This window comes from Vipera berus (genome assembly GCF_964194415.1).
Source record: "Vipera berus genome assembly, chromosome: 3".
NCBI classification, from domain to species: Eukaryota; Metazoa; Chordata; class Lepidosauria; order Squamata; family Viperidae; genus Vipera; species Vipera berus.
In genome coordinates, this window is record NC_138204.1 from 10,432,682 (window position 1) to 10,445,687 (window position 13,006).

The 13,006-nt window shown below is 40.6% G+C and overlaps 1 protein-coding gene across 1 annotated transcript in view; it reads left to right on the plus strand.

Moving 5' to 3' along the window:
* The window catches only part of LAMA5 (laminin subunit alpha 5), a 240,553-nt gene extending 227,654 nt beyond the window's left edge, over window positions 1-12,899 (plus strand). The window contains exons 73-80 of the mRNA XM_081322853.1: window positions 1,326-1,465; window positions 2,490-2,679; window positions 4,603-4,755; window positions 7,039-7,198; window positions 7,329-7,456; window positions 9,368-9,458; window positions 10,673-10,792; window positions 11,666-12,899. Of these exons, the coding sequence (XP_081178979.1) occupies window positions 1,326-1,465; window positions 2,490-2,679; window positions 4,603-4,755; window positions 7,039-7,198; window positions 7,329-7,456; window positions 9,368-9,458; window positions 10,673-10,792; window positions 11,666-11,811 (1,128 nt within the window). The 3' untranslated portion in view covers window positions 11,812-12,899. The remainder of the gene's footprint in view (window positions 1-1,325; window positions 1,466-2,489; window positions 2,680-4,602; window positions 4,756-7,038; window positions 7,199-7,328; window positions 7,457-9,367; window positions 9,459-10,672; window positions 10,793-11,665) is intronic.
* The last annotated feature ends 107 nt before the right edge of the window (window positions 12,900-13,006 follow it).

Consider the following 13,006-nt stretch of genomic DNA (forward strand, 5'->3'; position numbering starts at 1 on the left):
ACCGGCCCCTAGAGTTGGAAACAACTAGCATGCATGTGCGGGGGAACCTTTACCTTTTACCCCAACCTTTTGGGCACCGGGGACTGGTTCCGTGGAGAGAGGTTTTTCTGCGGAATGGAGGGGACATGATTTCATGTACTGCCTGCATCCCACAGATGGGGCTTTGCTTGTTTGTGCGGTCTGGTTGCTGGCATGCTGCGGCCCAGTGCCAGTCCACAGACCAGGGGGGACCCCTGCTATAGACATCTCATTACCCAACGACGTAACATCATCAGCACTGGAAGCGAGGCAAACCCAACCCCCTTCTAGCACCAATGATGTTACCTCGTTGGATAAATGATATGTCTGCAGGGAAACAGCTAAGCTCAGAGAGCAACAAGGACCCCACTGAGATGGGAATCTTTAAAGTCCAGGTTTTCATTGTCCCAAGAGCATTAGGCTTTATTTCAGGAATAGAATAACCCACGCCCATTACAAAAGATATTATGGCAGATCAAGTTGTGCATTTAGCTTGTGCTTTATTTATATTGAAACACTGTGCAGAAAGAAGGACCCAAAGAAATGTCTAGAACAGAAATTCACTTTTGCCTGCTGGTGCCGGTCATTAAATGCTGCCCAAATGACAAATAAAGCTACTGAGCTCCCTTATTATTTCAGTTTTACTAAAGTGTACAGGTGGTCCTCTACTTATGACCGCAACTGAGCCCAAAGCTAAGCAAGACAGTTGTTAATTTTGCCCCATTTTATGACTTTTCTTGCCCTAGTTGTTAAGTGAATCACTGCAGTTGTTAAGTTGGTAACATGGTTGCTAAGTGAATCTCGCTTCCCCATTGACTTTGCTTGTCAGAAGGTCGCAAAAAGGGGATCACGTAACCCCTTCCGGGACACTGCAACCGTCATAAGTACACACCAGTTGCCAAACGCCTGAATTTTGATCACCTGACCACGGGGATGCTGTAACGTTCATGTGAAAAATAGTCGTAAGTCACATTTTTCAGTGCCGTTGTAACTTTGAACAGCCACTAAAATGGACTGTTGTAAGTCGAGGACCACCTGCATTTATTCTACCCAATAATAATAAATCTCTGTTTTGTTTTTTAACAGCGAGCCTATTTAAACCTAGAGCCAGGCACAGCATTTAGATATTAGGAGATCTTTCACATCCCTTGCTGAACTACTCTTGGATGTTACCAAGATGTGGAGTGACTAACAGGCTTAATATTTATGGACCGTAAATTTAAAAGTTTAAATCCAAGTCGTGTTTCAGTGGGAAAACCAATCACGACCATATTCTGGACTGTGAATTACAAATAATATCTCTGCAGGTACCAAGCGAGGCAACGCTGAAAGACACAAACTGCCACCTGCTTAAAGAACCCAGAGCTATTAAAGATGCCTTCCAGTTTGGCGGATCCCCTGACAGCCACTTAGAGTTCAACCAAGTACCGAGAACGTTCCAAGAAAGGTAAATATCGAAAAGTGAAATGTATTTTTCTTCTTGCTTGGAAAGTAAGCACACCGTACTTCAGACAACGAAAAAAAACAACCACCCAAAAAATAAGGAAGTGAAGAGTCTCGACTTACAACCACAATTGAGCAAGAATGTTTTGCTGCGGAGCCAGCCAGTTGTTTAATAACCTGTGCCTCATTTTTACGACCTTTGCTTTGTTTGCCGCGGCTGTTAAGCAAATCACTGCCGTCGTTTGTGGGAAGCCAGCAGGGAAGGTCGCAAAAGATGGATCACGTGAGTTGGGGACGGTGCAAAAGGCATCAATGCAGGCCAGCTGGCAAGTGCCTGGATTTTGATCACGTGAAAAATAGGTTCTGCCATTTGTTTTCAGTCCCATTATAACTTTGAATAGTCATTACATGAAGGGTAGTAAATCACAGATGAGCTGTACTCTGTTTGCTGACTTTCTGAACTCCAATCCAGACTTAAGAAAGCTTTTTTTTTATTGAAAAGTTTTAACATACAGTTTATCTTTAACAGTCCCCCCACCCCCTCCCTTCTCCCTCCCCCCCTACCCCTCCCCCCTCCCCCCCCCGACTTCCCAGAGCTAAATACAAGGTATATATATAAAGAAAAAACAATCGTAAACAACCATATACTAACAACCATAAACTCTAAAATCCATCACTCTCTAGCTTATATAGGATAAGACAAACCTTAGTAATATTAAATATATAGAGAGAAGCTAAAAGAGAAAAAAAAGAAAGAAGACTTATTCAAATGCTACATGAAACTTCTTAACCCTATACTTGTTCTGGATATACTCAATCCATTTTCTCCATTCCATAATATAACGTTCTTGCGAGTGATCTTTCAAATAAGCCGAAATCTTTGCCATCTCTGCCAGGTCGGAAACCTTTGAATAGTCATTACATGAAGGGTAGTAAATCACAGATGAGCTGTACTCTGTTTGCTGACTTTCTGAACTCCAATCCAGACTTAAGAAAGCTTGAATGACAATCGATTCTTCTTCCAACAGGTTTCATTTCTCCATGGAGTTTAGATTGAACTCCTCCAGTGGTCTGCTTTTCTACATGGCTAACGAATCTCTGGGCTCCTCCTTCGCCCTTTTTGTTTCCAACGGACGCTTGGTGCTTTTGGCTGATACAAATGGACATCAACTGAGACTCCGGACCAAAGAAAAGTACCATGATGGAAGATGGCACACGGTAAGGATAGGGAAAACGGGCACATTTTGTTAACCGTACAGGATTAACCTTGTGAACTCTAAAGCTTCCTTCTTCTGCTATGTGTTCAAGATGGACAGTGATTAATATTTATATGTTACTTACATGTAAGGGTGTAGGTCTATACTTATGGTGTTTATAGTGGATTTAAATGTGCGTTATGTATGTGAACACTTTGAGAGCAAGCAACTAAATTTCATTTTTAATGTGTGCCATTGTGCCCACAGTAAAAATGACAATAAAGATCTGTCTGGTCTGTCTGTCTGTCTGTCTGTCTGTCTGTCTGTCTGTCTGTCTGTCTATCTATCTATCTATCTATCTATCTATCTATCATCTATCTATCTATCTATCTATCTATCTATCTATCTATCTATCTATCTTGTCTATTTGTCTATCTTTGTCTGTTTATCTTGTCTATCTATCATCTATCTATCTATCTATCTATCTATCTGTCTGTCTGTCTGTCTGTCTATTTCTATCATCTATCTATATCATCTATCTATCTATCTATCTATCTATCTATCTATCTATCTATCTATCTGTATCATCTGTCTGTCTATTTCTATCATCTATCTATCTCTATCTCTATCATCTATCTATCTATCTCTGTCTATCTTGTCTGTCTGTCTATCTTTATCTGTCTGTTTATCTTGTCTATCTATCTGTCTATATCTATATCATCTATCTATCTGTCTGTCTATCTATCTGTCTGTCTCTCTGTCTATTTCTGTCATCTATCTATATATCATCTATCTATCTATCTATCTATCATCTATCTATCTATCATCTGTCTATTTCTATCATCTATCTATATCTATATCTATCTATATCTATCTATCTATCTATCTATATCATCTATCTATCTATCTATCTATCTATCTATCTATCTATCTATCTATCTATCTATCTATCTATCTATCTCTATCATCTATCTATCTGTCTATCTTTCATCTTTTCTATGTCAGATGGCTTAGGTTTCCTCTGGATTAAGACTGAGCCAGGAGTGTGTTTCTATTCGATGAACAAGCGTCAGACAGGATATGGCATCAACTCCTTGGCTAAATACAAAGGCAGTTTCAAAATAAACCACCCTTTGGTTATCAGTGATAAACACTCGCAGATACAGAACTTTTATTATACACATTAGAAAACTTCAACATCACATTTTACTTTTCGACATAATCTCCAGTCAAATTGAGGCACTTGCCATAACGTCTTACCAGGTTTGAAATTCATTAGTAGTAGTTGCTCAGCACCAAATCTGGGATATAGGAGGGGTGATCAAAACCATCCCAACGGAACTGCTTCAAACGTTCTCCGGTGCATCTAGCGGGGTGCAGGTGAGCATTATCACGAACCATTTTAGGCGACAGGCAGTTGTTTGGTCACTTAATGGTCTGTGAAATTATGATGGGCCCAGAACAGATGTTTTACGGCTCGTAAAGAACTTCTGGCCATTATAAAACGTCATGGGTCTCCCTTCCTCCCTCCCCCCCACCTCCCATGGTCCCGTGAGCACATTTGGGGTGCTTGGCAATTGGGTCTCCTTTATGTCTGGTTGCAACATCTCACAATCAAGCGACTGGGGTTTGCAATGTTATTTGCCAGAAACCTCTCGACTTACGGACAACAACTTGTGATGTCTGGAGATCTGGACCCAATTGCGGTTGTCAGTTGAGAACTCTCTGTAGCTTGACGTGGGAGGGTCCCTGTTTGTGAAATCAGGAACCAGATCAAGGAAAGCAAACATTTCTCCTTACTTCCACCTTGCTGATCTGCAGTTGGAAATATATATATATATATATATATATCTGAAGGTTCCAGGACTGAACAAGGATTGCTTTGCTGGTGACCATGGAAGAGCGATGGAATTGAAGCATCGCGTGTCTTTCTTATCATTTTCAGGTCTTCTTCAGCAGAGACAGGAAGAGCGTTCAGCTGGTCATGGATGGACTGAGATCCTTGGAGAAGTTGCTGCCAACCCCTGTTGACTTCGGGATCTCCGGCCCCCTCTATGTGGGGGGAGCACCACTGGCCAAAGCTAAGGCTCGTATACCAGTAAGGAACCTAATAATCTACCTTGGAATCTGCTTGTTCATAGGACTAGAACCACCCCTGAACATGAAGAGGGAGGACATTGGATGAATTGCGCCCATTCCTGGAACGGGAAGCCTAGTCAGTCGGTCGTGCCTTGTCACTTCCCTGTTGGACTACCACAATGCGCTCTCCATGGAGTTCCCCTTGAAGACTATCCAGAAGCTGCAAAATGCGGCCCCTTGCACGCTTCCTGGTTCTTTGTAATTTTCCCTTGTTACAATATTGTTACACGTACCTCATGTAATGCTTATTTTCTGGGTACAATTTAAAATGCAGGTTATCTTTAAAAAAAAAAAAGGCAGGGCCAGGTTATTTGGGGGGAGTGGCACCATCTCTGCATCATACAATATAATAATAATAACAACAACAACAACAACACCTAGGATGCTGGCAGCAACCCGTGTCAACCATTAGTGCCAGTCAATTTGAATGTTCAGTTGACTGAGGTTCATGTTTAATGAATAAAAGTTAATAAATAAATAAATAAATAAATAAATAAATAAATAATAATAATAATAATAATAATAATAATAATAATACCACCACCTAGGATGCTGGCAGCAACCTGTGTCAACCATTAGTGCCAGTCAATTTGAATGTTCAGTTGACTGAGGTTCATGTTTAATGAATAAAAGTTTAATAAATAATAATAAAATTAATAATAATAATAATAATAATAATAATAATAATAATAATAATAATACCACCACCTAGGATGCTGGCAGCAACCTGTGTCAACCATTAGTGCCAGTCAATTTGAATGTTCAGTTGACTGAGGTTCATGTTTAATGAATAAAAGTTTAATAAATAAATAAATAATAATAATAATTAATAATAATAATAATAATAATAATAATAATAATACCACCACCTAGGATGCTGGCAGCAACCTGTGTCAACCATTAGTGCCAGTCAATTTGAATGTTCAGTTGACTGAGGTTCATGTTTAATGAATAAAAGTTTAATAAATAAATAAATAATAATAATAATAATAATAATAATAATAATAATAATAATAATAATAATAATAATAATAATAATAATAATACCACCACCTAGGATGCTGGCAGCAACCTGTGTCAACCATTAGTGCCAGTCAATTTGAATGTTCAGTTGACTGAGGTTCATGTTTAATGAATAAAAGTTTAATAAATAATAATAATAATAATAATAATAATAATAATAATAATAATAATAATAATAATAATAATAATAATAATAATACCACCACCTAGGATGCTGGCAGCAACCTGTGTCAACCATTAGTGCCAGTCAATTTGAATGTTCAGTTGACTGAGGTTCATGTTTAATGAATAAAAGTTTAATAAATAAATAAATAATAATAATAATAATTAATAATTAATAATTAATAATAATAATAATAATAATAATAATAATAATAATAATAATAATAATAATAATAATAATACCACCACCTAGGATGCTGGCAGCAACCTGTGTCAACCATTAGTGCCAGTCAATTTGAATGTTCAGTTGACTGAGGTTCATGTTTAATGAATAAAAGTTTAATAAATAATAATAATAATAATAATAATAATAATAATAATAATAATAATAATAATAGTAATAATAATAATAATACCACCACCTAGGATGCTGGCAGCAACCCGTGTCAACCATTAGTGCCAGTCAATTTGAATGTTTAGTTGACTGAGGTTCATGTTTAATGAATAAAAATAATAATAATAATAATAATAATAATAATAATAATAATAATAATAATAATAATAATAATGAAGAAGAAGAAGAAGAAGAAGAAGAAGAAGAAGAAGAAGAAGAAGAAGAAGAAGAAGAAGAAGAAGAAGAAGAAGAAGAAGTAGTAGTTGGAAGGGACCTTGGAAGTCATCTAGTCCAACCCTCCGCTCAGGCAGGAAACCCTATGCCAGAACTGAAGAAGCTTCTTGGATGAGAAGCGAAAGGCCTTCAAAGAAAAACAAAGTCCACTTGCCTTTTGAAAAAAGCACCTCTGGATCAGAGTCAACAGGTGCCTGGTGGAAAAGATTTGTTTTGTTTTTATATTGTTTTTATTAGCAATCATCAGCCGCCCCCCTCCTCCCCAGGATCTCTATGGAAGATAGGTAGCCATATAAGTCGTTTAAATAAGCCAACATATATAAAAAAAAGCATGAAATTGCAAGTTTGGGGGAACTGTAGACAGCGGAAATGTCCAGATGCCGTTACCTGATTCAAAAGACCCCCCTCCCCCCCTTTTTTTTTCTTCAGGATGCTTCTGCTTCTAGCTTTAAGGGTTGCCTCAGGCACCTAAAACTTGACAAAAAGCCTCTGAATTCACCGTCCCGTGTGTTCGCTGTGACCCCTTGTTACGTGGGCCCTTTGGAAACCGGCATCTTTTTCTCTGTTGAAGGAGGGTACATCACACTAGGTACTTTTAAGTGTTGTCTGTCCTTTGACACTTGGTCATTCTTTGCAGTTTCTTTCGGGACGGTTTAGTTTTCAACTTGTCTGTTCCCTCCACTAAACCTTCTGTAAAGGATTTGCTCTTCTCCCTCCAGATAGGTTGGTCGCTATCAGTCAAGACTTTGAGATGACACTGGAGATCCGGCCACGGAGTTCATCCAGCCTGATATTTCACGTAGGAAGACAGGCAAACTATCTCAGGCTATCCACTGACAGCCAAAAGGTAAGTTGATTTGAGTCATTCACCTTTGATTGATTGATTGGTTGGTTGGTTGGTTGATTGATTGGGTAATGAGCTTTTAGAATTTTTAAAAGGAGTAGAGACAAATACCTTGAACATCCTTAGGATGGCATGGGCATTTATGGTATGATAAAGTTAAAGTAAATGTTGATATTTTTTTTCCTAACGTGGATGAATGGTTACAAAAGCTGATGGAATTAGCAGAGATGGCCAAATTGACTGTGCTGAGAAAAGAAAAAAGAACATTAAGTACTTTTGTTTCTACTTGGAAACCGCTTCTGGACTTTGTGCTCGAGGTGGAAAAAATTGGTATCATGATTTTGGGTTTTACCGATTAGACCAGACATGTCAAACACAAGGCCCGGGGGCCGGATGCGGCCCGCGAAGTGGTTTCATGTGGCCCACGAAGCCATCCTGGAAACAGTGAGGGAACGGCCCCCACTGCCTTGGCCCTGGCCCAGAGACCCTCCTTCTGCCAGAGACCCTCAGACCTGTCCCACTCCTGCCCAGGCCCCCATAGGCACCCTTGATGCCAACGATGCAGAGCTGGCCACGCCCACCCAGTAGGCCATACGCACTCTAGCCATGCCCACCCAGTAGGCCACGCCCACCCTGGCTATACCCACCTGGCCCCCTGAGGGCAACCTCAATGCTGATGTGGCCCTCAATGAAATTGAGTTTGACACCCCTGGATTAGACTGATTTGCCGATACAGAAATGGCTGGTGCCTACTACTATAGAAATGTAAAAACTTTGAGGTATTGATTTTAATGTCTGATTTTACTGCAACAGAGTCAGAAGTCAATGCCTTTTGTTTCTTACCCTCCCTTTCTTCAAAGCTTTTTTGTTTTCCCTTTTTCTACTGTTGTCCCCTACTATTTGCTTTTGATTTTTCACATTTTATGCTATAAATGAATAAAACTAATTTAAAACAAAACCTTGAACATCCTTGGAGGGAAACCAAAACAATTGTCATGTATGTTCCTAGGCGTGGACAGTAGAAAAATGCACCATCCATTGTCAAGGAAGAGCATGTTTCTAAATGTTGACAACTTTTAAAGATCTGTGGAGTTCAACTCCCAGAATTCCTAGCCTATCATGCCAAGCATTCAGACTCGGCAATATGGCTATGGAAGTTCTTTAGAACTACTTGCTCCAAAATGAATCTACTCTTCCTGTAAGACCTGGAGGAGAAGACCTGTTGAGGGAGCTCTTTCTGAAGGAATTATGCCACAGTGTTGGCCCTTCTGTGGAACAGCTTGCCTCCACATTTAAGAATCATTTTCTCTTTACACGGTTTCCGAAAAGAGATGAAAAATTGAGTGTGGAAGATGCTTTGAGGAAGACACTAAGCTTTCTTTTATGATCCACTCTCCATAGTCATAAATGACAGTAGTAAATTTTTTAAAAATGAAGAAGAGGCCACATTGTACTAACAGCCACGAGGAGAGATTGTGGGTGAGGTGAAAGGCTTGAGTTTTACACTTGTTTGTTTATATCCTACCATTATTATTTGTCCAAATAAGGTGGGGAACATATCCAACTCCTCCTGTTTTCCCTAGAACAACCACCCTGTGAAATAAATTGGGTTGAGAGAAAATCCATCCAGCTGGCTTTCGTGGCTAAGGTTGGACTTGAACTCATGGGCTCTTGCTTTCTGACCTGGAGCCTTAACCACTAGACCAGGCTGGTTCTCGATTATAAATTTCATCGAGTGGAAATTGGAAATAATAGTAGGGCGTAGACCTGTAATGATCTTTTTCTTTGTGAGAACTTCCTCGCTAGCATTGTTCTTCCCATTGAACAACCTTCTCATAGAACAAGCCAGATCTTTCAGGGGCATCTTCCTAATGCCACCTAAATAAAGTTCTCCAAATCGTTTCTCTTTATTAGGTTACGGTGACCGCAAATGCAGGAACAGTAGAGTTCTCCACTTCCGTGTCCCAACCTTCCCTCTGTGATGGCCAATGGCATACAATCACAGGTAAGCCATTTTCCAAGCCAAGGGATATCATCTTTTTTCTCCTGTCTCTTTTGGGTTAGGACGCTGAGTTTGTCGATCAGAAGGTCGGCAGTTTGGTGGGTCGAATCCCGAGTGCCGCGTAGCAGAGTGAGCACCTGTTACTTGTCCCAGCTTCTGCCAACCTAGCAGTTCAAAAGCACGTAAAAAATGCAAGTAGAAAAACAGGGACCACTACGGTGGGAAGGTAACAGCGTTCCGTGCGCCTTTGGCGTCTAGTCATGCCAGCCACATGACCACGGAGACGTCCTTGGACAAGCGCTGGCTCTTCGGCTTTGAAACGGAGATGAGCACCGGCCCCTAGAGTTGGAAACGACTAGCACGCATGTGCGGGGGAACCTTTACCTTTTTATCTGCATCAGAGATATTCCCCAAACTTTCTGTAACAGTGGCCCTCCAACCTTTTGGGCACCAGGGACTGGTTCCACGGAGAAAGGTTTTTTCCATGGACTGGAGGGGGCGTGGTTTTGCCTGCATCCCACAGATGGTCCTTCGCTTGTTTGCGTGGCCCAGTTGCTGGCATGCTGCGGACCGGTGCTGATTCACGGACCGGGAGATGGGGACCCCTGTTCCATAACATTCTCCTTCCCCCTCATCCCATGTTCATATTTATTGACCATCACGGTACATGACAGTTCGTTGTGGAGGCTAATCACAAAATGGTGTCTTCGTAGAACACAGTTGATCAGTTCAGTTAAAAAGGTCTAGTCGATATATTGAGTCAACATATTGTCTCAGTGTATTGTAAAAGAATAAAATAGATTCATTTAATAAGATTCAATGTGAACGCAGCCAGTAAATCAGTGCTGCAGTCTGGGTTTCATGAAACATTTCTCCTCATCAAATGGTTGTTGATGGAGACTAAAATTAGACTGTCACGCTTCTTTAGCGACTTTGGGGTCAGTTCAGATCCCGTAGAGATGTCAGCTTCTAACTAAAACATTGTAACATTTGCAACATCTTGCATGTCCATCTGTCCCTATTTTTAAATAAAGGCTATTTCTTTGTTGCTGGTATGATTTGCTAGGAGATCTGTCTTGTTGGCAGTGGGGGGGGTGCAAGATGTAACAGTCGCACTAAACTGATTTTATCTTCTTCCATATTCCTCTGGCAGAAGGGAGAAAGTGGTGTTGCATCAATTATGAAATACGTGCATGCTAATTTGTTTTCTTTCCTAGTCATCAAAGGAAGCAACATGATCCAACTGAATGTAGACACCAAAGGAAATTACACAGTGGGTCCAAACGAAGTCCATGGTACTTCTGACAAAGAAAGCATTTATCTCGGTGGAATGCCAGGTGAGTGCATTAAGGAATTGGAGCATTCAGAGGTCCATTAAATGGACATATGTAGATTATCATAGCTTTTAGACCTTCTAGAACAGGGGTAGGCAACCTTGGCTCTTTTATGACTTGTGGCTGGCTCCGGAATATGTGGGAGTTGAAGTCCACGAGCAATTCAGTGCTGTATGGATGTGTCAAAAACTTCCAAATCGAAACACAAATTTGGAAACGTGCCATTTGGGCCTGACCTCAGAAGAAAATGTAGTTAATTTCAAACTTCCTCTTTGGCCAAAAAAGTATTTTAAGTGGAGCGGAATGACGGCTACGTTGGTTGACCATCGAAGTTTGTGGGGGGAAAAAATAGCCAAAGGGATGACAACTGTTTTTGAAAAGGTCTTTTGAGGGTTGCTTACACTGTTTCTAGTGGCCAAAACTGTTGGCAGGTTTTAAGTTCCAATGGAAAGTAGTCAACAATGCAGTTCAAGTGGGCTGTTGCGCTTTTAACTTCAAACATTTTTAACTGGATACAAAATATTTCCCGCTTTGTGCGCAGGCAGACAATAACCTGAAACGGGATTAGAAGACCTCCAAGGTCCCTTCCAATCCCGTTAAATAGAAGCAAGCAAGCAACTGTTTTTTTTTTATGGGCAAGGTCAAAGGATGGCAGAGGGGATGAGGCAAAGCTGGCTTTTCCTGGACAAGCCACGTACTTGGGAGAATTTGCACCTGCTTCAGAAAAGTAATCCTGAATGTAATGAGCAGCACAGAATAAGGCTCAACTAGCTTAACATTACTTGGTGCCAAAGTGACCGTAGCAAGATTTTCTCTGTATCAAGTCCTGCTGGTTTCTCTGCATAAAAATACTTTTTCCCCCCCCTCCTTTTGCAGAACTCACTTCAAAATCCCGTATGCGTCATCCTCCCCCGTTTGTGGGTTGCATGAAGAATTTGGCGATCAATCAAAACCAAATTGACATCAGGCAAGCTGGGTCAAGCAGGGGCTCTGTAGGGCTCAGAGGATGCCCAACTGGGTAACTGAAGCTTCCTGGCATGTGTAAAAAGTCAAGAGCCACAGATGGGTTCATCGCCCTGCCAAATGTCTTCGTGATGCATCTGCTTTCTAATGAAAACACAGGGTTCAGTAAAAACACTATATATAAATATATATGGCAGAGGGAGGGCTAGAGCGAGGTTCTCGGCTGTGCTCGTTAGCTAATTTGTAATATATTTGCACATTTCTCCCAGTCTGTTGGCAGTAGGGTATTTCAAACGGTGCAGACGGTGTTCTTTATAAAAAATATTTATAACGGGCGGTAGAAGGCTAAGGTGCTCTTTTGCATAAGTGAGACAAGTCACAGTGATGCCTTAAGCAACAATTTCATCGAAATACACAAGAGCCAAGATTTATAAGCCTATCTGTATATTGTGGAATCCTGAGTGCTCTCTTAAGCTTGTCTGTTTGCTTGGAGACCTTTTGTTAAGTAACACAATTTCAGCAAGCAAACTCAAGTTTGGCAGGCACCAAGGACTCCACAGTTCATTCCTGAGCTGCACACATTCTCTTTTGTTGATGTCTGCGTATATGTTTGACCATTGCAGTCGTTCTAATAATTTCCCAGAGACTGCTGTCTACATTTTTATACGGGGTGGTGACAAAACGGCTGCAAGGGGAAAAGAATATAAGATACTACTACAAAGGCACGTACGTTCCCTTTTCCCGCAGATACAAGTTGCATTCGAAAAACTGTGTTTTTGTCTTCGCCAACTTCCCTAAACTGATCAAGGAATGTATGAGACATTGCTTAATAATTGGGTTTGCGCAGCAAGTGTGGTATAATTGACATGGATCTGGGGGGGCTTTGCTTGTTGCGTTCTGAGAATATAGCCAGTCCTTGATGATCAGCCATACTGTGGTTTGCTTAGTAGCAAAAGTGTCTAGATCTAGGACCTAAGTGGATTTTGTGACTCCAGGCAAAAACAAGGATGCTTTCCTTCCTATTGGGTGCTACTGCTGCACCTGCCTTTCAGTAACATTAAAGGAAAACACAGTTTCACTTTGTTAAGATGATGTCCCTCAGCTCCCTTCAGAAAAAGCAATCCTTCACTCTTACTCCATTGTGTTGTGTGTTTCAGTATCACAACTTCCCTTTCAATCAGCTAACTTCACTTATTCCTCAATATCAATCTAGGTTCACTTGTGCACTTCGAAAAATCCTTGTACGTTTGTGTG